At 34.1% G+C, this 27,845-nt stretch overlaps 2 protein-coding genes and 1 long non-coding RNA gene across 4 annotated transcripts; 1 reads left to right on the forward strand and 2 right to left on the reverse strand.

Annotated features, from left to right (window-relative positions):
* Positions 1 to 4,911: 4,911 nt before the first annotated feature.
* Positions 4,912 to 9,932, reverse strand: LOC110727867 (CBS domain-containing protein CBSX3, mitochondrial-like). Of its 2 annotated transcripts, none has more exons than XM_021907445.1 (6): positions 9,816 to 9,932; positions 7,613 to 7,868; positions 7,424 to 7,505; positions 5,538 to 5,611; positions 5,373 to 5,433; positions 4,912 to 5,269 (listed from the first exon to the last, which is right to left on the reverse strand). In XM_021907445.1, the coding sequence occupies exons 2-6, from the start codon at positions 7,859 to 7,861 to the stop codon at positions 5,127 to 5,129; spliced, it is 609 nt and encodes a 202-aa protein (XP_021763137.1). In that variant the 5' UTR covers positions 7,862 to 7,868; positions 9,816 to 9,932; the 3' UTR covers positions 4,912 to 5,126. The 2 variants fall into 2 exon arrangements, with proteins under 2 accessions (XP_021763137.1, XP_021763138.1); XM_021907446.1 differs by having other exon boundaries at positions 7,613 to 7,871; positions 9,816 to 9,915.
* LOC110727866 lies at positions 9,815 to 17,212 on the reverse strand. Its single transcript, XM_021907444.1, has 2 exons — positions 15,700 to 17,212; positions 9,815 to 11,594 (listed from the first exon to the last, which is right to left on the reverse strand). Exons 1-2 carry the CDS (start codon positions 16,475 to 16,477, stop codon positions 11,488 to 11,490), a joined length of 885 nt encoding a protein of 294 aa, XP_021763136.1. The 5' UTR covers positions 16,478 to 17,212; the 3' UTR covers positions 9,815 to 11,487.
* A 5,256-nt stretch (positions 17,213 to 22,468) lies between these two features.
* On the forward strand, positions 22,469 to 23,623 carry LOC110727868. Its single transcript, XR_002512585.1, has 3 exons — positions 22,469 to 22,821; positions 23,074 to 23,156; positions 23,445 to 23,623. It is a non-coding gene; the product is annotated as an uncharacterized LOC110727868 (long non-coding RNA).
* Positions 23,624 to 27,845: the final 4,222 nt, after the last annotated feature.

Genomic DNA, 27,845 nt, shown 5'->3' on the forward strand with positions numbered 1-27,845 from the left:
ACTGCTTCACTGCAACCCTGGGCATGGATCTTATTTATAGATCCTATCTCTAAATAAGAGCTCATGTCAAAAGCCCAAAACCTAATTCTCATCTAATTATGCTAGCTCAATCCATTTCATGATTAGTTAATTGCTCATGAGGCTCATTAATGGGCCTCTTACTTGCTTAACCCAATACCCTTGTTGTGTGACCTCATAGGATCCATTCTAGTAGGCTTTGGACTATCTGACTAGCCCAAAGATCATTGATCATAGTCTAGCAACAGATAATGACGAACCAAAAGAACGAACTTATTATCTCCATAATAGTGATCCTTGATATATCTAGTAATTGCACTTATCGAAGATACAATTCCTTCATGAAGCACATAAATATATATATAGAGAAACTCCAAAACAACTTCAAGATTGGAGCAAGAATATGAAGCTCACGAGCACTGTCGACGTGAATTCAATAGAGGAAGGAAATCATACAAACTTTTTTAAAAAATCGGGTTTACAATAATTATTGTACATTCATTATAAAGATCTCTTAAAGTGATCAAAAGTTACCATTAAAATGAATAAAAGTTACTCCAAATATGTATAAAAGTAACCCAATTCAAATCTATGCTTTATTGGTAAAGAATAACATTTTAAATGACTAAAATTCAATTATTAGTGATTGAAAGTAATTTTATTAACCCTTATAAAACTTTTATTGTTCAATTTAAAAAAAAAAAATCATATTATGAACAAAAATACCCAAAAAAAGGCAAAAGTTACCCTAAATTGGCTTAAAATACCCTTATACTTCTCAATGTACACTAATATTAGTGTAAACCGCATATATAGAGGTAGGATATTAATGGATAGTTGTTTTTCTACTTATCTTTTCTTTTAATTTAAAATATCTATCATTCCCTATCCTCAATTCCTTAATACCAATTTAAAATTTCCGAAAGTTTTCAAAAATTTACAAATACATTTTCAATTCAATTTGATTGTTCATTTGAATTCATTAATATGAATCCAATGCTCTCAAATTCTCTCGCGCTGGCCAATTCCATTAATTTATCATTAATATTCACTAATATATTTCCCTTAGTTCAACTTTCACTAATCCTTCTTCTTTGGGTTTTACTGTTGTAATTTAAACTGTCTAAATTGGTAGAAACAAATCTTATGTTGTTTGTATGTCAATATCATGGGATGTTCCTCTTTCTTTTGTCAAACTTATTCTAAAGGTCATAATTTTGAGGCTTTTGGGCAGTTTCGAAATTCGATTGATAGAGGTGGTAATATTGGTTGTGGCTACACTTGCGACCACCATTGATGAAGATCATCTTTTTTTCTTATAGCATACGATAATCTTTTTATTTGTTCAACTCTTCTTCCTTCGTTATATTGTTGTCCACCAATGTTATATTATTTAGAGCCTGTTGTATGTATGTGCAAAAATTTAAAGATTAAACTTCGAATTCATATTGATGATTGGTTTGCTTTTAAATGATTAATCATATTGCTTGGGTTGCTTCTTAATAGAAGAATTTTGATTTTTTTTTTCAAATCAAAATATTTTCTTAATACAAAAACTCAGTTTTTTAAAAAATAAATAAATAAATAAATCATCAAGCTTAATATTTTGACATGCTATAGAACGTGTTGTTGATGATACTTTTTTTTTTCTTTCAAAGATTGATAAATTGAACTTTGTAGTATTTCTCTGTATTTGATAATTTGGGTGTTGTTTCATTTAATTTTAAGTTGGCCGCTAAGGGTCAATTATATTGAAAGTAATGATTGTCTAATTTGTAATATATCACTAAACAACATAGGCTTATGATTTTATCTATGGCAAAAATGTTAAAATATTAAAGTAAAACTAACATTAATTACCCGATTGATGTGTGATTTTTTCATGCATTACAAACTTAACATTCTTTTAAGTAATATATTAATTAGTTATCTAATGGGAAGATTTATTGGTAAAGTAGTTAAAACCGTGCATCGCACGGGGCTAATCTAGTTTTATTAACAATTTTTAAACCCACTAATATTTTTTAATTAGAATTGAAGAGATAAAATTGTGACGAGCTTGATATATCACTTATATAATTATATTGCACACGCACGCATTGTGTGCGTCTCTTGAATATATAAATGAAAGTCTATCGAATTCGTGATGATACATGGAGAGATTTTATGTTAAAATCTGAAATTTGTAAAAAAATAAAACAAAAAATTTTAAAAATAACAATAAGTGATAGAGCTTGGGCACCAAGGATTTTAAGTGAGGAAAATTTGAAAAATAAGAAATAAAAAATTCAATTGAGAAAGAAATTGGAATTGGGTTTTTACAGTTAAGTTAATCCAAATAGAAATAGGTTTCCTTGTGTAGGAGGGTTTACTAATAAATATACCACATCAGAAATTGTTGAATAAGGCAGCTAAGCCTACAGCAAGCAAACTAACAAAAATACAATAATAATGAGATTAGCATCAAGCAAGAGAGAGAGAGAGAGAGAGAGAGAGAGGTATGCGGTTTCAACGGATTAAATTCCATCCATGGTAAAAGCCCAGTTCAAAGAGTCTTCTGTCTCATGGGAACTAAGAGGAATAGACATTATACAATTCACATCCCTCTCATTAAAGACAGAAGTCACTAGGTCATAGTCCTACTCTTTCCCTTTATTATTTATCAAATCACACACCTTTTGAACATTGTCAACTCTATCACTTGTAATATAGCGTCCTTGATCATCCGCCACCTAAGGGTCATTCCATATATCAATATCAACCCCGTTCCCTACCCTCCAAATCAAACCTTCTTTCACCAATGATTTCGATCCCCAATTACTCTTCCAAGAATAACAACCAAGCAAACCCAAAGAGGAGTTTAGAAAAGACGAGTTTGGGTAGTACTTACATTTCAATACCCAGGCAAGAAGAGATGTAGGAGCATGAATTAGGCGCCATGCTTGTCTACCAAGCAAAGCTTGGTTAAAAACTGCTATGTCCAGAAAGCCAAGGCCCCCAAGACATTTAGGTGAGCACATAGAATCCCAATTGCGTCAATGAACATGGTTCCTCCCATCCGAGCCCCTCCCCACCAAAATTTTTCCGTGAGGGATCGAATGTCATCTAAAATTCCAGATGGGATTCTATAGACACCCATGAGATAGGTAGGAATTATTTGGATCAACGATTTTATAAGCACCTCTTTACCGGCCCTTGACAAAAGTTTCTCCTTCCACCCTTGGAGTTTTTTCCAAATTCGACCTTTCAATGATGCAAACACTGATTTTTTAGTTCTTCTGATGATATTAGGGACGTATACCCAAATATTTTTCATGAGCATCTATTATTCTCATTCCTAGGAGCTCTATCAACTCTTTTTTGCTTTGACTCAGACACCCCTTTACTAAAAGAGACCTCCGACTTCTCATAGGTCACAATACTTTAAATTAAGGTCTAAAGTAGACCGTAATAATTTTGGAAACAACTTAAATATAAGTTTTTTTTTTTAGAATGTTGTATATAACCTTAGGCCTATACACAAGGAGTTAAAAATGCAAAAAAAAAAGATTTGTCCGGAAGGGATATATATTCACTATTTTGTTTGAAAGGACCTTATATGTTTAAAATGGTCTAAAAGAACTTTATTAGTTTATTTTGTTGTTTTGGGGGACCTTGAGGTCGGATTCCGGCAATAATTGATTTTTTTCTCCGACATTGACCTCTCATGTGACCTTAAAAAATACCCCATTTTCTTCTTCTTCTTTTTTTTTCCACGATTTCCCTCAAATTTGCTTATTTTGATTTGTGTCATTTGGGGATTAGAAGAGAGGTGGAGGAATTAGAGGGAAATTGGGGAAAAAATTGAAAAGGGGTTTATTTTTTAAGGTCACATGAAAGGTCAACATTGAAGGAAAAAAGTCAATTATTGCCGAATTTCAACCTCAAGGTCCCCCCAAACAATAAAATAAATTGGTCATTTTAGACTACTTTAAACATATAAGGTCTTTTCAAACAAAATATTGAACATATATCTCTTCTAGACAAATTTTCCAATATATATATATATACTAGTTTTGTGCCCGTGCAATGCCCGGGTTATTTATTGAATTTTAAGATAAATATTTAATCAATATGTCAATTTTTAAAATATATCATTGATACAAAATTAGTTAGGAATTGATGTGTTTTTGTGACAATTTAAACTATGTAGTAGACATTCAATTAATGACTAATAATAATAATATTGGTGAAAAATATTTCTTAACCCGTAACCTGAAATAATGACCTTGTTTGAAATGACTGGTGACCAGATATATATATATATATATATATATATATTTTTTTTTTTTTTTTTTTTTTTTTATATATATATATATATATATATATATATATATATATATATATATAACATTCATTACACTAATTTACATGTAATTTTGTCATACATTACTAAATTAACACCAAATTAGCAAAGATATTAAATACTTATTTTTAATTGTAAGGGCTACATATGTACATATAGCATTATTCTTTTTTTTGTAGACAAACTCTAATGGTCTATAACCTTTCATAAACCAATATAATCCAACTTAATGGGCTAGATACTTCGAGAACAAGTCAAAAAGGGTAAGGGAACGAGAAAACCCACCTCAAAATGCTGGATTGAACCCCAAATAACATTGGAAGTTCTTCTTTCCCCTACCAGGCCAACTCTATGGACTGGTGTTGGTCTGTCTAGTAATTAAAATTGAGTAATCAAATTCAAGCTAGTTTAGCCAAATCTAGATCAAAGGTTCCACCGGTCACATACTCCGACATAACCAACAAACAAATCCCTAAATCAGTGACCTCAGAACAAGCAATTGCAAATTTACCCAAGTAATTAAAAGCAATAAAAACTACAAGATCAGATTTCTCCTAATGAAGCATATCATTAGTTTCACCCTATTATTAGCACAAAATCCATTACACATGTCCTGGTATTTCATACACTGATCTGATATCCAGAAGGATGAACAACCATAAAACAAATGGAAACAACATATACATTCACAGGCCTGAAGCCTGTAGTCAAAGGTTTTCTGAAACTTTATGACAGGCGTAAAACAAAGTGTTATCGTCATCATTTAGTATCCCCCTTGAATAAATGCATTCAAGCGGTCTAACTCATCTCGGTGCTCACTAACCACCGCACGGACTACGTCGCCAATAGACACCATACCTTTCATCCCTTTATCATCAATCACTGGGATGTGTCGAATGCGATTATCTGCCACCCAAAACGTTGTAAGAGATCATTCAGGTTTAGCAGGCACCCCTAAATGACAAGGGAAAGTAAAAAGAAAAAGAGGCAGCAATTTCAATCAACTAACCAGTCATCAATTGCATTGCCTTCAGAACCTTGGTATCAGGTGTAACAGTAATAAGTTTGTTCTGCACACAAACCAGGCATAATAAGACATGAGAAAGTCCAATAAGTTTTAATACCAAGTACCAACATATCTGTCCCGAGTAAGGTAGGGTAAGATGCCACATACCTCCTCAGTCATGATGTCACCAACCTTGGTAGACTTTGAGGATCTTCCTTGCACTATGATTTTCCTCAGATAATCTAGAATACCAAAAAGAAACTTTTATAAGTCCTGTCATAATGCTTTTGTTAACAGCATTTAGCATGAAATGTACGTATAAAAGTTTACAGAGAATCAGTTCCATAAGCCCTCAACTCAACAAATCTGCAATCAACAGATCCTATATGAGAATCACTCATCCATGAGTGAATTTGTCAACCCTGCAACGCCTTATAGTGTTTATTAAATTAACCATTAGAGAACTTTGACCCTCCAATCAAACCTAAGAATGCCATGGATCAGTATATTCAGCACACAATAATCTTGCTGACAAAATTCAAACTTTTAACGAGTTCTAAACATCCATCTTAAACTGATCAAAAACCCAAATTATTTTTAGATGAAATGCACTATTCTCAAATTGATGCAATCTTTAGAGTGCTTCCCAATTCCATTCCCAATCCACAATTCAAATTCTTACACTAGATTTAATTAAGCTCAGTCAGTCATGTTACCTTACAATGCACCCTTAAACCATCAGATAGACCCTGATTACTATCAATTGCATCTCGGAACTTCCTGGTCCTCACATGTCTTAAAATCCTTATTTGATGATGAAATGGGATACCTAATTACCAAGTTGTATCAGTTTCTTTGCTGATACTTCTAACATCTATTACCTCTATAGTTTTATCTTACTGAATTTAGCAAAATTTTCTTCATGATTCTCATCCTTTGATATCCATTATAGCCAAGGACGTCATCTTCACTATCAATAGATAGCATGAAAGATCAAGTAGGAGACATAAGTAGCTTACTAAATTATTTATCCTCAAAGTTAGCATAGCATGACAGGCACGCAAAATTAGTTGCTTGAGTTGATCACGATTCATTAAAACAAAAAAAACTTCATGGTGCACTAAAAGTGTTGACTCAAGGATTTGATGTGTGTCCTACAACATCTGCACATACGGGCTGATCAATCTTTCTTCATCAATCAAAAGTCAAGACCATACTTTTTGGAACAATTCCTAGAGAACTGGAGCACTATGTAGAAAGCTATAGCTTTTCAAGGTCTAGAAGAATTATATTAGTTCCAAGACCAGTGAAAATTTAGAGAGCGATTCCAAGATTATTCATCCAAGAAGCAATGATTTAAAGTCAGTTAAACTTGAATGTATGATGTAAGTGAACTCAGAAATTACAAACATAATTGAATTATATTATGATAATTTTCCGGCTACAAGTTTAAACCTTAGTTTTGAAAGGAACAAGGCGCACCAAGGCGCAAATGGTCATTGCAACCTAGGCGCATGGCGCAAGGCGAAGGCGCGCGCCTTTTGTATGCAAGGCGCATGTATTTATATATTTATTTCAAAATATTTTTTACTTTGATTGTACTTAATACCAATTAAAAAGATTCATAATAAATTAAATAATGATATATGTAAAGCTAAGGTAGTCTGAATTTGAAAAACTGCCCATCATTCTTCAATTTATAACTTAAATCTTAGTTATTTTTCTTGAAGCGCAAAGGCACACCTTACCAAAGGCGCTTTGAGGCGCACGAGGCGCGCGCCTTCTGTAAGTGACTGAGCCTCACCTAGCTAAATCCCATTTCCCTGAGCCTGGGAGCGAGGCGCGCCCGAGGCGCGCTTTTTAAAACCAAGGTTTAAACACTTAATTATTTCGTTCTAGTCCAAGCTTTGTACTCCTACACTACATAACTGGGTGATGAACATGATTGATTTATACAGTCCATCGATGAGTTCATGATGAAAAAAGAATATGGTTGATCTACATGAGGCAAAAATCTCAAAAAGAAAAGAGCCAATATTTTCATGTTCATATACCTCTTTCTGTGATGATACCAGCAATCGACTTTTCCTCTTCAGGCTTCACAACCAACAACGCTCCCACATTGTGTTGTGTCATCTGTAAAGATAAAGATGATGTCCATGGCTGATGAGCTTGCCAAGCAACCAGACATGAAGAAATGAATTCAGTAGTACAAAACATAGAGGAAGATAAAAGTCGCATACCGACTTAACAGCATCGTAAACCGTGTCTTCAACTGTGCACCAAAGCCAGGAGCCATCAGCCCCTTTACCCTTTTCTTTCAAGATATCAGAAATGGTGGTTCTCTCAAAGCCATGCTCATCTATACGGGCAGACACAGTTGACTCAAAGCGTGCACATGCAATGGGTCTCAGAAATTGATTTCCCAGGTGTACATGTTGCAAGACTGCATTCTTTCCATTTAAGAGAAGACCTCGAACTGCCCCTTGCATTATTTTCCTGCTAACCAACATTTTAAGACTAATTAGCACTTAGCATATGAAATACTATACATTAAAGACCAATAATATTGTAACTATAAAAACAAATAACCTACAATAAGATACTCTAAACAAAATATAGTGAGGAAACCTCAAACAAGACAGGCGAAAGGGCAAGAGATAATGAGAGAGTCAAGGAAAAACGGGAAGAGAGGAATGTAGGGGAAATGATTAGAGACCATTCAATTGTCTAGGAGAAATCAAAGGTATAGCAAGATAGAAAGAGTTAAATATTTGCCCTCTCTTTTCAGGGATTAGGAAGTGGAGAGAGGGAACTAAGGAGGATGCTAAGCACTAATGAACTCATATCTTGTTAATCGTTCAAACTCCAAGTAGTTGTTTGGAATTAGTTTGATTTGAGAATATTATATCCATATAAATTTTTTTCGCTATGACATATATAGGTCCCACTAGTGGGAGAAATAAATAGTGGAGAAAAATAGTAAGTTCTTCATATGTTTTCCTTGTATTGTGAATTGTGATAGCAATATAACTTCATAAGCTGGCAAAACATATATTATTGGATACAATAATTTTTTTTACTCTTGAAGCCGTATCACATAATGGTGACAACATATATACAAGAATTCTCTTTTACATTTTCATTCGCGCAATCTTACATCATAATTAGTAAACATATCACCATGGAAATTCCAAACATTAAAACTAATTTCACAAGTATTAGATGAAAAGTCTATCACAGATCACAATTTACTCCTCCATTACAAGTTAATCATCCCTTTACCAACACAAACAATATTAATATCACAATATTATCCACTTCAAAAATGCAATATTGCTCGTCACTTCAGAAATTTAAAAGTTACTACCAAGAAGAGTTTTATCAGTTTGACTACATATAATCACAAATGCGGTTCACAACTTCACATAAATCGAAAATCAATCATCAAATCCTAAATACTTAATCCGTCTTTTTCAAAGGAGTATAGATGTTCCAAGTAGTTGGGTGGAGTTTGTATCATTTGGGAATAATTTTATCAAAACAAAATTTAAATATGACAACAAACAACCCAATATAGTTCATCTGATGTCTCTAAATTGTGAAGGTTGATAACAAAAGCAAAACATTCCTGTAAACAAAAAAAGCAGCAAATCTCTTCGGTCACACATCGAGTATTGGTTGACAGAAAATGTACAAGCATCCTTTTACATAGTCTTAATTTATTAAAAACTCATGGACGCAATCATCAAACAGGTAGTTACCAGGGAAGTCGATTACAAATCACAATCTAATTCACACACTCCAAGCACATTACTCGTACCTTTAACCAACAATAACAACACTGATTTCACAATACTATTCACTTCACAAATGCAATATCACTCATCGTATTAGGAATGCTTCCCCTGTTTTTAAACTCGGATCATTTTAACTTTTACACTATTCAAACACTCTACTCAGACTAAAACTAACTCGGATGATTTATATAAGAAAAACACAGTCACGTGGAAACTTGTTAGATCCATCCTAACTCATATTTTCAAAATATCAACTTTAAGTTAAAAGTCAACACGTTCCAACTAAAAAATCGTAAATCGGTCATCCAATCCTAAAATACAGTCTATGCAACATCTGGTGGATTTGATGTGATCTATGCAACTTCAATATTATTACACTCATAATTTTGAAATAAAAAGACCAAGTTGACTATGGTCCAGTCTTGACTTCATAATATAAAGCCCTTTTTTTCTTCATCAAAAAATTTCAACATCATAGTAATCACAAATTAATAATAACAACATCAATAAATATTTAGAAAATAACATTCAAATAAAGAGTTGATCAACTACAATAATAACAAGATCTAAGAAAAATGAAAAAAACTAGTCAAAAAAGAAATCAACAGAATCAGAAAAAAGCGTCGGAAAAGGGAGAATAAATTACCGGCGTTGAAAAGCGACGGCGATTGTCTAGGGTTAATGGGAGGAGAGAGAAAAAGGTGGGTTTAAGGTTAGAGGTTTGAGAGAGGTGGAGTGGTGACTGTAATTGAAATTGAAGAGACAAAATGAGTCATTTTTATGGATAAGAGCTTGCAGCTTTATGTGGACCCCATTTCAATCCACCTGTCTAGATTAAAGGGACAGTTACATTTTTCTATTATTGCATATTGGATTGGATATTTCTATACTCTGTTAATTTTTATGACTAACCTTATTTTTATTAAATTATTCTAAATTGATAAAAAAAAAAAAAAATGTTGTTAGAGTGAGAAAATTACTTAGTTTTGTAAAATAATAATGCATTAAAGTTACCAAACTTCGTAATAATTTAATCATCTTGTTCTAATTGTTGCCTTTAAACAAATAATTATCAATGGTGATTCTTTATAGAAGATATACTCTCGCTCCATTTCTATTTCCATTATTACGCAAATAAAGGGGTAAACCCCAATTTTTTTAGCATTCCAAACAATCCCCAAACAACCAGTATATGCAACATCATAATTACCTACACACTCCCACCCTCTATAAATCTTTTCAGGAATGTTTTTGCTTTTTTTTTTTTTTTTTTTTTTTCTCTTTTTTTGCTCTTGTATGTTCAAGTTTATAGTAATCCCTGTAACTTTCTTCAAAAAAAAATATAATAATTCCTGTAACCTAGTTTTTGCACATAATTATTTCTTACTATATTTTCTTAGAAAGTAAAAATGTTTTAAGGTATAACATTAGCAATAAATCGGGGAGTTCAGGTGGATTTTTTTTTTTTGGAGGAAAAGCTGAAGTGGATTTTAGTATAAGGGAATCTAACAATTTTTTTTTTCAAATAACATCCGACAATGATCCAAAAATCATTCACCTGATTCAAATTAACACAAATTTGGACATAAATATATATTCTAGTGGGCTGATTTCATTTAAAATGCGAATAAGATCCAATGGTCATATAATATAGAAGTACTTAAAAAGGATGGTTACTGATTAGACAACTGTCCACTCAAATTATTTACTCATATTAGATTAGGATTAACATACTAAAAATATACTGTACTGTATTTATTTCAAAACATTTCCTCATTTAAAGTGTAAAATTATTAAATTAGCCAAACATCAATGGATATGTTTTCCGATTTTAAAGGCTACTTTTAATGAGTGTTCACATGGCATGTTTTAACCCAAAATTAAAAAAAAAAAAAAAAAAAAAAAAAAAAAAAAAAAAGGGATCATTACAAATATTATTACGGCAACCTCGCCGGTTTTTTTTTTTTTCACAAGCTCAACGATTAAATTACAGTGTGACTTTACATGGAAGATTGACTAAAAAAAATGCTTCCAAAATACAAACCTGATAAATTGTGAACATACATGGTTGTAAAACTACAGGCTTTCGGTTTCTGTGTCCCGTGTTGATTAATAGTTAGGGGTTTCCATCCAAAAGGAGAGACTGAATTGGAGCACTTGAAAGTTGAGGGACTAAACTGCCACACTGGGTGTGAAGTTAAGGGATCTCCAGAGTTGAAACTCACCAAAAAAACACAACATAACTATGTCGCATGCACAATGTTCGCAGTGCATATGCCTCTACCATCTAATTTGCAGCTTGAAAAGACCTTGAATCGTCATCTCACAGAGGCCATCATTCTCCAGTCATGCTTCTTCCGGCGGCCTCTGTGATGGACTTTCTGCTCTGAGAAAGTGTTTTCCCCAACCATTTCCAACTTAGTACCTATAACAACATTACCAAGAGTATAATTAGCAATGCCACAATTATTTCTATAGTCCACTAAAGCAATCGAACCATTGTTCCTTCAATCTTCCAACCTATTTGTCATGTAATATCCAAATAGCTGAAGTATCAATCAATACGTGTATTTTGGATGTTGCTAATGGACAACATGACAGAAGATGCTAAGCCAATCAATTACAGTCAATTTTATATCCAACAACAAGCCTCATAATCTCAGGAAACAGCTGCAGTATGCAGACATAGTAAGCTAAACAAGCTTTGATCAATATTGTTTGAACTATCCATTACAAAAATGAAGGAAAAACTATGTTTAAACTGTCAACACTGCCAGTCAATTATCCATCCATCAGAAACTGGTAGAACCACCCACTACTGACAATGATGAAAGACACCACATTTTCTCTACATGATCCATTGAACAGCCAATCCAACTTTCTAACTTTAATTTCTATGATTCCCATAAATGCTAAGCTTTGAAGTACACAATACTTTGTGATACATCCTGATCATCTTCAGTTTAAAATCATTGAAGTTCTATCTCTTAATTTTAGTTTACATTTTACTTAAAAGTCACCAAGGAAAATGGTAATGTCCACGACTGAGTATAAACAAGAACCTTTTTACATTCTAAACCTCTTCCAAGGTGGTACTGACCCTCATAAACTGTTTTGTGTTGCAAGTCGCACTATATCAAGTATGTTACAATTTTTTTATAAAACCGTACTCCCTCCGTGTTGGTAACTACTCCCTCGGTCCCCCTTTTTTTTTTTTTGCACCATGGGCCCACTTTATAGAGAGCTTTATGAGTCATAGTGCAAAAACAAAAAAAAAAAAGAGAGAGGGGGTATAACTAAGTGACCAAACTGATCCTCTTTCTCTCCTCCTAGGTTATCCACAAAATAGATATTCTGACCCATTTGAGTAAAAGAACATGGCACTGCAAGCCAGAAATTACAAGAGTAATGTTTTTGCAGTAAATGCTCTGAACCATTGTATCTCTTCTGTAGTATCTTAGCACATTTAGAGCAGATTATTGTTGTGAGGTAAGGTCTTGAATCTTGACACTCCACAAAAATACAACAGTATGACTATAATGTCTTATGAAGACAACATTAGATTCAGACAGCTGAAGAGCAAGCTCAATTGAGCAACTGTAGATCATATCAAAGGCCAGCAGTCAAAGCTAACACCTAGGCTTCTCGCCTTGAAAAGCATTTAAGAAACAAGTCAACTCTTCCTTCACTACCACGGCAAAATACAAGTATCCATTTACAAAACTTATACACCTAAGACTTTCTAACATATGAGAGCCTAAGAAGCTCCTGATGATGGATACTGAAGTAAGATCCAAAGCTAGATAAAGACTTTCAGAATGTGTGACCGTTTACTCAGCATGGGAAATTGGATGCTTGTTCCTACAGGTGACTCACTTGACCTACTCCTCACTACAATATCCAAAATTGGCAGAGGACAAGAGCAGTTGCAATAAAAAGAGACAGAGGACCTGGGGTATTGGTTCAATCCAGATTACACCACAATTTAAGGAAAAAAAAGTAAGAATAAAGGGATAGAACACGTGCAACTGGCAAAAGTCACTTTATCTGAAGTTCTAAAGCATCATCATGGTATGATAGTTAAATTCTTCTTTTGAAAAAGGAAACTTCCACAGCATAAAATCTAACAAGATTCCCATCACACATTAAATATTAGCCACATATTCTCCTTCACTTTAAGTTTCTCATTAGATTGCTATCAAGTTTCAACCTAATAAAGTAGTCACTTGCTTCCCACAGCACTCGCCATCAAAATTACAGCATATCAAGCCATGTGTTAAGTTTACTACTTTTTTTTTAGTGATTTGAGGTTGTGGGGTTAATATATATATATATAAACCAACCTATCAATTAACGAAAATTTGCCAATTACAACCGGTAAAAGTACATTTTGCAGGTTACAACCAACAAATTTCATTTTTGCAAATTACAACCAAAAAAGTCACTAACATTTTAGACTACAACCAAAATTCGATTTTCAGCCACGTTTACCGGAATATGAGCACATTATATCAATTAATGATTTCAACTAGTATTGACTCGGGATAATTTTTTATATCGATAAATGATTAATGACGTCATATTCCAGCGAAAGTGACCAAAAGTCGGATTTTGGTTGTAGTTTAATATGTTTAATGACTTATTTGGTTATAATTTGCAAAAATAAACTTTGATGGTTGTAACTTACAAAATGGGTACTTTTACCGGTAATAATTGGCAAATTTGTCATCAAATAACTAGGTCTCCAGACACTCCTAAATAGTTATTCATTCCGTTCTCCATTCCTTTGCCTTATACTCACCTAACATCCTCGATACTTATTTTCACCCTCATCCATAAGCAACATAATAATTTAGAAGCTCCAATGGACAGCCCCTATAGGCCTATACATTCACCAGTGTATACAAATGCTATTTTCTTCTTTCTCTGCATGTTCATACACCTTCCTTTACCTTCCACCTCTCCCCTTACTTTCTAAATCCTATACACTTCAACTTCACAGCACTTACCTTGTAGAGTTGCTTACGGTGCAGGACATAGATATGGCCATATAAAATGGGAATGAACAGTTATAAAATTTTGAATTTATAAAATATGTATGGGTATTTGAGCCAAGTTAACCAACAAGAGTTTCAGCCTCACCGAATGCAGAAAACTCTTGTTGGGAGACTCACCCACCATAAGCCAGGTGTGCAACGCAGGTCAGATCCGGATGTATCCGGTGAACCGGATGGATCAAACTCAAAAAAAAAAAAATGTATTTGAGCCAACTTGTGCTATCTAGAAAGCACTCCTACCACCATACACACACAAAAGACAATTTTTCTCTCTATCTTAAACTTTCAAAACTTTTCCCACTTGACTTGCCCACCGCCCACAACCCACCACATGTATCAGCTGCAGGTGAATTCAGGTGCTATAAGGATAATTAATGGTTTCAATACCACATGAAGTTTCCAATTCTAATGGTATTACTAATTGTGAAAAACAATGGTAATTAGATTCAAGTAGTCTTTCTTATTTGGAGAAAAACCTCTTCACAGATCAATACAAAATCTCTAAATCGTTACTGTTTTCATTTGTTATCCGGTGGCTGTGTGGCATATAAATCTGAATACTGCACCTTCCACATCTTAACCCACAGCCAGCCATCAACCCATTCTTTTCAATCAATAGGCACATAAATCAACCGGCTTTGCCTGGTTAGCTAAATAATATTACAACCAGCTCCTATTCACTCATATGGAGTGTATGGATACATTAAATTGACTGGAGCTGAACTCCTACATTCTACTCTTGTATTATCAACCTTCTAAATAGATTCAACATCTTCACCAACGAAGACAAAGGAGTATTGTCAATATTCTACAATACTCCATTGGGTTAATGCAACGACGACAAAGGAGTATTGTCAATATTCTACAAGTTAAAATTTCTGAAGTTTTGCATGAACTTTCCGCAATCAGTGTATGGAAATGAAACAGGCCAAGCACAAACAAGAGACAAACTATTACGAAGTAGTATATACATTGGGTTAATACAATGTAGACAAGGGAGTATTGTCAATATTCTACAAGTTGAAATTTCTGAAGTTTTGCATGAACTTTCGGCAACCAGTCTATGGAAATAAGCTGGTCAAGCACTAACAAGAAACAAATTATTACGAAGTAGTACATAAATTGGGCTAATGCAACGAAGACAAGGGAGTATTGTCATTTTGAAATTTCTGAAGTTTTGCATGAACTTTTCACAACCAGTCTATGGAAATAAAACAGGTCAAGCACAAACAAGAGACAAACTATTACAAAGTACATACATTTACACTCACGCAACTTAACACACAAAACAATTAAGACTTGATAATGCACAACAAACACAATAAAACCAATGAACCTGAATCATTGCACATAGCATACTATATATCCTAACTGAAGTCTACAAGAAATTTCATAAGCCAAAAGATCAAAAGAATGAAAGAAACGACCAATATCCAAATCCAAAAACAAGTAAGAGATAGTTAAGCTATGTACCTCCAAATCTTTCACCCCACAACAACAACCTGGTATCCTCTTCCTCATCATCAATCTCATCACCATACCCAAACTCCGCATCGCCGCGATAACCAGGCTCACTCCCGTACCCGGATTCGCTCCCCTGCGCATCAAACCCGAACCCCAAATTCGAACTCTCCCTCTCCCCAACCCCATTCCCCCTATCTCTCTCCCTCTCCCTCTCTCTCCTAGCTTCACTCACATCAGAAGCCCAACCATTAGCATTCCCACTAGCTCCACCATTCACAAACAACTCCCCACTCGAATCGGTCCCGCCTGCCGCCACCATAAAATCCGAGCAAGTAGCCGTTGCCGTAGCCCCAACTGAGCAACCCCGCCCATTTCGGGTCCCACTACGATCACTGCTCCTCCCAGAAACCGACCGTGACCCACCTCGACGACGTCGTTTCTTCGCCATCCAACGAAACTTATCCTTCCTACTGTTATAGCTACGGGATTTATCACCACCATCGTCGAAAAGACTGAGCTTGGAGAAATCAATTGAGTCAATTGAAAGTGAAAACAGAGAAGTAGCTCGATCTGCTAAACAAGGACGTTTAGGATGAAGCCCAGATGTTTTTTTATGATTAGGGTTTGAATTTAAATTGGAATTGGTTGAAATGTACGAATCAGAATCTAGGGTTTTGGAATTGGGATTGGAATTAGGGTTTGTGTAATTGTTGAAGGGTTTCCATGTATGGAGTTGCAATAAGCATGAATCAATCGAATTGCGAGATGTTAGGGATTTAGGAGACATAATTTACAGAAATTATCCAGAATTTGGTGAAGAGATTAAATTACAATTGGGGTAAAAGGGGCTGGATTTGAATTTGAGGAAATTAGAGAAAAATAAATAAATAAATAAATAAAAATTGGAAGGAATTTTAAAGAGAGTTTACACAAAGTGGCAGTAAAAGTTGCAGAAGATTGAGGTTGAAGATGAAAGTGATGGTGATGGATAGATTCTAGAATAGAATACAAGTACTAGAATTGACATATACGGAGTACTTTCAAACAACCTGATGAATGGTGTACAAAATACAATAAATATCGTATTCCCTCCTTTTTTTTTTTTTTTTTTTTTTTCGTCGTCATTTTCCTTCCGTAATTTTATAAGAGCATAGTCATCCATTGTCCAAGGCATTGGTGGTCATCACATTTTTTTTTATCAATTTCTCTCTCTTCTACCTCATTCATGTCCAACTCCCATACCCACTTATATCCATGCCCTTCCATTGGTTGCCCTTTATTTTTGTGGTTATTGATTTTCTGAGTTAAGTATAACATTGGGGTCTAAGTTTTTTATTTTTTTACCTTTTGGGACCTATAGTCCAATTTCCGGCCAAAAGTAACTAAAGGTGAGTAAAAAAACATAGTCTCTTAGTTAAAAACTTAGTCCCTTCATTTATTACTCTCTCACACATGTGGTTAATTACAAGGCTAAAGTTTGCTATTAATTTTTATATTTTCTTTCCTTTAACTTCAACACTAATTATTAAAAGATTTTTCTTCTCTTATAAAATTTAATGTTGTTCATGACGGTAGTGTACGTACAATAACATATTAACAATTAGAGAGATTAGTAGCTTAGTGTGGATTGATGGTGTACAACACAACTGTCATTAACTCATTATATACAATAATTAGAAAACATTATGAATGATAAACAATTGCAAGCACGCTAACTAAATACACAATAATAAACCAAAATAAGCTTGTAAATATATTTTAAAACAGTGAATTTCCCGTCAAAAAAAAAGTATAGTTCAATTTATATACTTGTAATTATATGTAAAAATAAATAAATAAATAAAAACTTATCTCAACTTATGCTTCATATTAAAAGATGACAATTTATATATTTTTAAGGAAGTAACCCTTTTTAACTTGATAATAATAGAAAAAGAAAACTTCAACTTATACATACGTAGTATATAGTTTATAGTCAGGTTATCATTTTTTAAATAGGTAATTAATTAGTCACATATCATGACTATCGGTCGCCATCTATAGAGCCACTGATTATTGATAATAGGTTATGCTATGCTTTTCCGTATTTGATATGTATTTATTAGATATCAAGTTAAGCGAGGTCTCAATATATTAATGTTGAAGTCACACATAAAAAGTAAGTAATTAGTAGGTGAAAGTATACGAAATCTACATGCATGCCGAATTATATAAATATAGAATTAAGCATGTCACGAGTAGAGAGTATCGTGCCTCGTAAAAAATATAATCCCTTAGTTAAAAACTTAGTCCCTTCATTTATTTTTATTTATTTCAGATTTTTAAGGACTAAGGACCTATGTTTTTTGGGAATTTGGCAAGTAATTAATGGGAAGGACCTATGTTTTTACTCCAATGGGTTTAAATGTAGTTAGTTGGCCGGAATGTTAACTGTAGGTTCCAAAAGGTGAAAAAAAAAACATTGAGGTCCCAAAAGGTGAAAAATCTAAAAACTTAGTCCCCATCTTTATACTTAACTCTTGATTTTCTCTTTCTTACTTATACTCTACCCCATCATAACTATATGAATTAAATAATTAATTAAATTATTACATTATTTAATCAACATTAATTAAACGTAATTAAAAAACTATTCATTATTAATGTAAATTGTGATCTAATAATCGTTAATTAAGTTAAAAAATGATAAGATGATACGATATTATATTATTTGACAATACGATAATAAATCTTAAAAATACAACAATACATAGAACATTTCTTTAAAAAAAATTAGCATGATATTTAAATAAAGATAGCTAAAATTGCAATATTATATTATTGTCGATTATTATGCCTATTATTACCCCAAACTTGAGCCACAAACGTTCCACTAAATCCGATTTTAGGGCTCTATGCATATCTTCATCACGAACACGAGCTCTATTAGACATGTAATTATCCAAACTTGCAATTCGATTTTCACTATTTTGATATTGAAAGGGTTCATTATTATTTCTGCTGCTTGAAGATGGAGGTGATGCTTGATCATATTCAGTCGGATCATAATATGTTGTATATGTATCTCGATCATCCTCAACGATCATATTGTGCATAATAATGCAAGCTATCATAATATTTCCCAACATTGATGCATCACGAATTCACGAGCAAGAGCGGGATTTCTTATTATTGCAAAGCGAGCCTGTAATACCCCAAAAGCACGTTCAACGTCCTTTCGCATACTTTCTTGTTTCTTAGCAAAAAGTCCCTCTTTTTCGTTTTGTGGGAGGGATATCACTACTACAAAAAAGGGCTAAGTAACCACTCATAAGACACCATTTATAGCAGTAAACTGGTTTCTTAAATAAAGAAACCATTAATTTAAGAAATATGGTTTCTTAGGATAAAATAAAAAAACCACTCATTAAATAGGTATGGTGTCTTTGATTAAATAAGATAAATTAAATCTAAACAATGGGTCAAAGATACCATAACAAGTGAAAATTGGTTTCTTAGCAAACATAAATACGGTAAATAATAATACCTACTATTTTTTTTTTATTGATACCCATTATCGAGGCCGGCTCAACCCAGCACGGTGCTGGATCAACACAGGGGTAAGGCGGTCATTTTCACATTAAATGAAAGTATTGTGGTTGTATTGACACTGTTCATACATATATCTATACAACTACAAGAGAATTACCTACATGTTTCATCATGTATATTCCGTTGGTCATCTTCCCTAATTTTATTTGATTTCCCGCTTTATTCTCTCTCCTCAATACTTCCTCTTCTAAGCCACCATTGATGGCCTTCCTCTACCACCAAATTCTTGCCCGTTCCCCCTCCCATCAACCTGATGCCCTTCTTTCTTCCCTTTTTCATTTTTCTTCTTTCCGACCACCCAACTGTTTTCTGGGTTTTCAATGACGGGTGGGTTTTGAAGATAGGTTTTTGGGTTATGTGGATGGCCTAAGGTGGTCGAAATCAAGGATGGGTGGGTTTCGAAGGAATATACGTAGGACAATAACACCAAGATACCTAACAATAAAAATGTTTACATGACATATGACAATAACTTATCTCTATTTTTATAAGACAAATAGTAGCAAAATATGACAATAACATATTGAAATATGACAATATAAATGTTTACATGACAATAAAATTTAACTATGTCTACCCTTTCCCTATGTCCTAAACCTTATACCTAATAGTCCATGTCATCAATTCAAACCTCCCAAAATAGACAACGATCCAATAGTCCATGTCATCAATCTAAACATCCCAGAATAACTCAATCACAAACAACCAATTATGATAAAGGAACCACTCGTCCATGTCATCAATCCAAACCTTCCAAAATGGACTAATCACAATCATTCCACGACATAAAGAACCAATTACCTTTATTCTTGATCAGCTACATGGATTCAGCTATTCAGCTGATAGAGCCCAAAATACTAAGTAGTAGGACAAATCAGTAAATTAAGAGACATGGCAGGATTATGATACAACTTATTACTGAGAAAATGCATAATCAAATTTTTTTAAAAGGTTTGCTAACAACAGTAATTTACAACTAAATAAATGTAACGACAACAAACTAATCTAACAATGACAGTAATTTACATTCAATTGACAACAATTTATTCACTTATGAAAATAACTGTTACAATTATACTAGAATCGCTAACAACTTTTGAAGTGAATTATTGTTACATGGACTTTTCTTTTAATTAATATTCAAATAGGATTGTTAAATGGTTTGTTACTCAATTAGGATTGATAATTGGATGTGACTTTGTTATCCTAATGGAATGCTTAGAATCAACTACATTTAACAAAGTCTAATAAGTTCAAGTCAACTCAATTCCTAACAAGTTCAGTTCAGTTTAATTGAGTTCAACTCAAATCAAATCCTAATGAATTGTTTATGAGAGAAGGAAATTAGGAAACGAGAACTAAACTAAAAGCTAATTGGACCTGAACTGAACTTAACTTAAGTTGAAGAGAAGAGATCCTTAATCCTAATTGAATCCTTTGAAAGAAGCCTTTAATCCAAATTGAATCCTTTGAAGGCCCCTTTATCCAAATTGAATCCTTTGAAGAAGCCTTTAATCCTAATTGGATCCTTTGAAGGCCCATTTATCCAAATTGAATCCTTTGATATTCAAATGTCGATTAACATTCTTTAACAATCCTAATTATAGTTAAACACTATTAACAATGTAATTGAAACTCAAATTGAATCCTTTGAAATTCAATTTAAACACTATTAACATTCCTCATTATAGTAAAACATGTAGGAGTTTATAAGTACTAATTGCGGAAAAACATGAATCATATTCATACAGTATCTAATCCCAAGATCTAACACATAAAGAACATATAAGTGTACCTTTAAAGCGTGATTCCACGTGCGATCAAGCAAGAACAATGGGAGATAAAGAACCCCAAGCGTGATTCATCTACTTGGTCCACGGGCACAGATTAAACATCCAGCAATGCTAGTTAGTCGTGATTGAACGCTGCAATCAGCCTTCGACGGAGAAGAGAGACACAAGCTAACCACGAACCACCACGACGAACACCACGAGCCACCACGAGGGGGCGCCGGACGTACGGACGAGGGGAGAGGGAGGGCCGTGAGGTGAGGAGAGTGTTTAGGGTTTTGGGACTTGGTTGTTTGTTTCATAATCTACTGTATGTTGATTGTCTATTCAACCCTAGGCATGGATCTTATTTATAGATCACATCTCTAAATAAGAGTCCATGTCAAGCCCAAACACCTTATCTCAAACACACTACTCTAGCTCAACACTCTACATGGAATGTCATAATCTCATGAGGCCCATTAATAAGCCTCTTACTTGTTTAACCCAATATCCTTGTTGTGTGACCTCATAGGATCCATTCTATTGGGATTTGGACTATTTAACTAGCCCAAAGATCATTTGTCATATCTAGCACCAAACAATGACGACCCAAAAGAACGAACTTATTATCTCCATAATAGTGATTCTTGATATATCTAGTAATTACACTTATCGAAGACACTATTCCTTCAAAACAATGTAATTGAAAGTTAAATCCTATATATAATCCTTATTGGAATTGAACTCAATTGCCAATCCTAATATAAAATGAAATGCATTTAATAACCTTAAATGAGACTCAACTTATCCTAATTATAGTTAAAAAAAACTATTCTTTTATTAATGAAAATATGATAGATAAATGCCAACAACACTTTATGTTCTTGATGTCAATATTAGACATTAAGAAATAAAGGTATGACATTAACACCAAATTCAATGACAATACAGTTCTACCTAGTTGCTAATACCCCAAAACACAATCCCCCAAACCCTCTGTTAACCCTAAACCCCAAACCCCATTACATTATGACAATGTATATGTCAACATTACAATATATATGTTAATATGGCAATATAAATAAATAAGATAACTATGTCTAAAAAAAAAACATATTACAATATGACAGTGTATATGTCAACACGACAATACATGATAAATGTCATGTTATCATAAATGTCATGTCATCATAAATGTCATGTCATCAGACAAACCCTCTGTTAACCCTCTGTCATGTTATCATAAATGTCATGTTATTCAACCTCATTTGCATAATAGCGGACCAATCGTTGTAACGGTCTTGGAAAGCGCGCCAACGATATATAAATATGGGCATACAAATTCATACATACAAAATACACACCAATACAAAATAAGGGCCACCAATAACATTTAATATTGATAAAATTGGTGCGCTGGTCCAGCACTTTGCTGGGCTAAGCGTCACCCACCCATTATCACGACATAAACTTTTTTTTATAAAACCTTTTGACTCCTCTTAATCATTCTGGATTATACTCCGTATCATTCTTCTCTTTTTCATCTCAGTTCATCCTCACTCAAGAAGAACCCTAACACTTCAAATCAACGGCAATCTTGATTTTTTCTCCATAAATATACAAGAATATTGTTCTGAATAAGCTGATCTATCAAAACCCTCAATTAATTTGATAAATATGTGGTTTCTCTCTCATTGACTTCTTTATCTATCCTTGAATTCGTGCAAATTTGGTTCAAATTGAGACTTATTTGGCTATTTTGAGCACGGTAATGGTGTTTTCTCACAAAAAGAACTTCATTTTTCGATGATTATTTGGTTTTCTTGTTCCGATGTTATTATCATTTTTTTTTGTAAATTTAGAATTTTCTAGTTTTTTGCATTTTGTTGTGTTTCGAGATTTCTTCAACTGGATTATTGTTGTTTTTTGTTTTCTTGTGTTCAATTTCAAATTATTGGAGTTAGAGTGTGATTTTTTTTTTTTTTTTTATAAATTACCTGCTAATAATTGAATTTCTTAGAAGTTTTGGCGACAAGGGATAGAGAATCTGAGTCGTGTAAGACGGTAAAGGCATTGGAGGATGTCGATGGTGGAACGACGCTGGTATCTCTCTTTTATTGTCTTCTAATTTCAACTAATTTCTTTATAAAATTTTAGGGTTCATATTTTATAATTCAGTTTAATTTTAGTAGTTTTTGGGTGTTTTCTGAAGAACACGGTTTATGGGTATATACAATATTTCGATTCAATGGTCTTAATTAGTATTAATTGATACTTTGACTAATTTGATTCCATTCCTGCATTTTTTTTTACTTGATATGCTTATTTTGACTATTTTTTGAATTAATTTTGTAGATCTCGTTTTAATTGAGCTTTTGTATTGAATTTCAGATACACAGATGGTGGTTGTGGACTTGTGGTGATGGCAAAGCTTGAGTAACAAGGCTAGTCGACCATTTTTGTTCGTCGAAAAACCCCCCAAATCGAAAAACCCCAAATCGAAATCTAGGGTTTCCATTTGGGGGGTTTTTGGTTTTTTTGGGTGGTGGTTTAGGGGGGAAAGGTGGTGGGGATGGCGGGGGGTGGGGCGAAAGTGGTTCGCCGGGGAGGGGGTTTGGGTGCCGGCCGTGAAGGGAGGGGGGGTTTTTCGAGGTGGGGGAGGGGTTTAAGGGGAGGGGAAACGCAGGGAGAAGGGGAGGGGGTAGGGGAGGGTGGGGGGCTGCCCTCGCCGGCAAAAAATGGACCACCGGCGCAGGAGGAGGGGTGGGTTCGGGGGTGGTGGCGGTGGTGGCTGGTGGTCGGCCGTTGGGGGTGGGGTGGGTCTTGGGTGGTTGGGGTATTTTTTTTATTTTTAAAGTTTTTTTATTAATAAATTAATTAATATTACAATAACCACTTAGAGGCTGCCACGTGGCATATTAGTCATTAATGACTAACGGTGTTAACCGCTGTTAGTCATTAAGGGTATTTGATGACATTTTTTCTTAAACTTAGGAGTATTTGGTGAATTTGAAAGTTTTGATGGGTATTTGGTGAATAAAAAAATAACAAAAAAATAACTCAGGAGCATTTGGTGAAATTTCCGTTAAATTAATACTCCAACATTGAAAGAAATTAAAAGAAGAAGTCATGATGTTTACTTATTCTCCATAATTTTGTTTTTACGTTTAAATGAGTTTTGTTTGATTTTGATTTCATATTTCGCACGAAATAATAATAATAATTATCATTATTATTATATATTTTTTTAAAAAAAGTCTAAGAGACCATAGTTGTAACAACTCTAGTCTCTTATATTATATCCAAGAAACAACACTTCTGACAAAACAAGTTTCTCATCCTTCTATATAAACTGCATAAAGAAAGACCTAAGACACCATGCTTCTTTCAAGTATGGTTTATAAGTAATATTTAAGAAACCATACTGAATATATGGTTTCTTATGCTAAGAGACCACTGAGATAGAAACCATACCAGTTACGGTCTTTTAGGCCTATTTCAAATGGTTTCTTTGCCATTTTTTTTAGTAGTGTATGGTGGGAATAAATGCTGCGCATCTAGGATATATACCATCAATAAGGTAATATCCCATATTGTAATGGTGGTTGTTTATGACATAGTTAATAAGGGATGCACGACCTTCAAACACATCGTTAAATAATGAGATCTATCAAGAACATTGATATCACTACGACTACCCGGTGTCCCAAAAAAAAACATGCTAAATCCAAAGATCATATGACGTCACAACTTCCAAAATTAATGTGGGCTTTTCGGATTTTCCAGAAAACATCCCTTTCAATCTAAGAGGGCAATTCTTCCACCGCCAATGCATGTAATCGATGGATCCGAGCATTCCCGGGAAACCTCTTTGTTCTCTAATTCTCAATAATTTTACCAAATCTTCTTCATTGGGTTTCCTAAGGTATTAATCGCTAAAGTAAGAGACAATACCTTCTACAAAATGTTGTAAGCAATATCTTGCAAGAGATCCACTAATCCGAATGTAGTATTCCACGGAATCAGCAGAGGTACCGTATGCTATTAACCTCATAGCCGCTGTGCATTTCTGCAATGCTGAAGCACCAAATCTACCAGTAGCATCTTTTCTCTATTGAAAGAATAAATGACGTTCTTCCAAAGTATTTTTTATGCAGAGAAAGACATGTTGCCTCATTCGAAATCTTCGACGGAATAGATGTGCAGGGAACACCGGAGGATCTGCAAAATAGTCGTTCCATAAACGAGCTTGACCATCTTCACGATGTCTTTCAACAGGTTTCCTTGGTGCCTTCGGAATTTAATTTAAAGTTTGATATATTTCAACTGGATTGGACATCATTATTTGATCCATCATTTGATCAATATCTCGATTTGTTTGTCTACGCCTTTCATAACATTCATCATCACTGTCATTTGATAATTGGATTAGTAGATTAGAAACATTTTTAGAATTTAAAGAATTGGAAGAGGAATTAGAAGAGTTAGAAGTTTCTTTTGAAGACATATTTTATAAAAGATAGTTTAATTTGAGAATAGAAGGTTGAATGAAAAGCTAATTGATATAAACCATTTTATAACACTATGGTGCACGTATGCTATCAAAACACATACGTACACACAATAATTTCATTACTCAAAAAAATACATGTCTTCCATTGAGTAGCCATATCAATTGTATTTTTGTGATAGTTCATGTCTGTAAAGATGCTTGTATATTGATTCTTTAGGTAGGGTATTATCAATGCATCAGCTTTTTCAGTAAATAAATGTTACTTGTTGCAGTGATACATAGATCAATGCACTATACCCTTCAGAAAATAATTGATACTTATTTTGCAGTGATATGTACATCAATGCACCAGTATTTTAGTAAATAATTCATAAAATAATATATTTATTTTAAAAAACACACTAGTAATAAGTAAACATATATTATTAATTAAAAACGACAATACAATAAAACATAATTAATATATAAAACACACTTAAACTTAATTGCGGAAAAAAAAAAATACAACAATGGTAAACATAAACTAATTAGAACCAATCACAATAACTTAAAGCGAACAATAATTAACTAATCTGATGGAAATAACTTCTTCACTAAACTATATCACAGCTCTTGACCTGCTTCACATAAGTATAACTTTGAATCAAGATGCTTGAACAACTCCATATTAATTTTCCTTTGCTTTCTTGCTTCTTTTTCCCTTTCTAACTGAGTCTTTTCCCTTTCCACTTGAAACAACTCTACTTCCTTTTCTCTCCAGTACTTTAATCTTGTAAGTTCAATTTCTGTTTCTGTTTGTTTTGTTATGTTCATGTTTTGGACCGTAATCAACCAATTTTGCCATGCTTCTGATGGAATATTTGCCATTTTACTCTTACCTTTGTTTTTTGCTGGATTCATTGCTTGAAGGGAAGCCAGAACACCCAATATCACCACTGGTTGGTGTATCTGGGTTTGTTGATGATGAGTAGTTACCATTTTCATTCATCCTCATTCTTTTTGAGTCGCTACCTTGAGTGGATGTCTTTTTCTTGCAAGTGCCAATAATATTTTCAGCCGGCTTCCAAGCAACATGTTGAGTTAGAATATCTCAAGCATGCTGATCGTGAAAGGTTTTAGACATCAACTTTGTCTTGGTGTTGTCGGCAGCATAGATCTTATATGTTGTTTTCATAACATCCTCATCATTCTCACCACATCCCTAGGGATGTCAGTGGGGCGGGTCAAGTAGGAGACCTGCCCCATCCCCGCCCTAATGGGGCGGGGATGGGTCTCGATTTGGCGGGTGATGGGGCGGGGATGGGGATAAAAACCATACCCACCTTGGGTGATGGGGCGGGGGTGGATTTTAAGTTGTACCCGCCCCATCCCCGCCCCGCCCCACCCTCTCCACTTCGTACCCGCCCCATCCCCACCTCATACCCACAACTATATATCTTTTAAAGCAAAATTACATACTTTTATTCTATAAAATACAATATTAATTATAATACTTTGTACACACTTATATTATAACACAAAAATGTGTATAGAATGTTTTATTTTATAATTCGTATTAATTATGTAAGATTGTGTATTTGAGATACGGATATTAGGCGGATCTTGGGTGGGGATTAGGTGGGGATTAGGTGGGGATGGATATCCAAGTGGGGGGTGGGGCGGGGATGGGGATGAAAATTGGACCCGACGCGGCAATGGGGATGGGGATGAAAATATTAGGTGGGGATGGGGATGGGAAGGCCAACATCCGCCCCGCCTCCCCCCCCCCCCCCCCCCCCCCCCCCCCCCCCCCCCCGCGTTGACATCCCTACACATTCCCTTCTAGATTGAGCACTAGCAAATGAACCACAAAATTTAGAGCATGAAGCATTTATCCTTCTCCACCGACATCTAAGTTGCTCTAAACCTCTAACCTTTAACAAATCTTCTTGTGTAACCCCTTCTGTACCTTCCTCAAAACACTTTTGTTTATATACTCTAACATTATCATACATTTGTTCAATCTTCCCCTTTCTGGTTGGTATTAGTTTTTTTATTTTTTATTTTTTATTTTGACTAACCTCAAGCCAAGTTTTCACAAGAGTTACTTCTTCAGCTTTTGACCAAAATCGATTGCCTAGTTGATTACCTCCTTTATTAGCTCTATCAGTTTCTTCAACTTCTTCCTCATCATCACCGTCATCGGATAGTGCGTTCGATCTTGTGACATAGTAAAATTTTGTGAGACAGGAAATGTGGATTCATCTTGAGATAATTGAAAATTTTGAAAAGATGAACAA

This window comes from Chenopodium quinoa, unplaced genomic scaffold, assembly GCF_001683475.1.
Source record: "Chenopodium quinoa cultivar QQ74 unplaced genomic scaffold, ASM168347v1, whole genome shotgun sequence".
NCBI classification, from domain to species: Eukaryota; Viridiplantae; Streptophyta; class Magnoliopsida; order Caryophyllales; family Amaranthaceae; genus Chenopodium; species Chenopodium quinoa.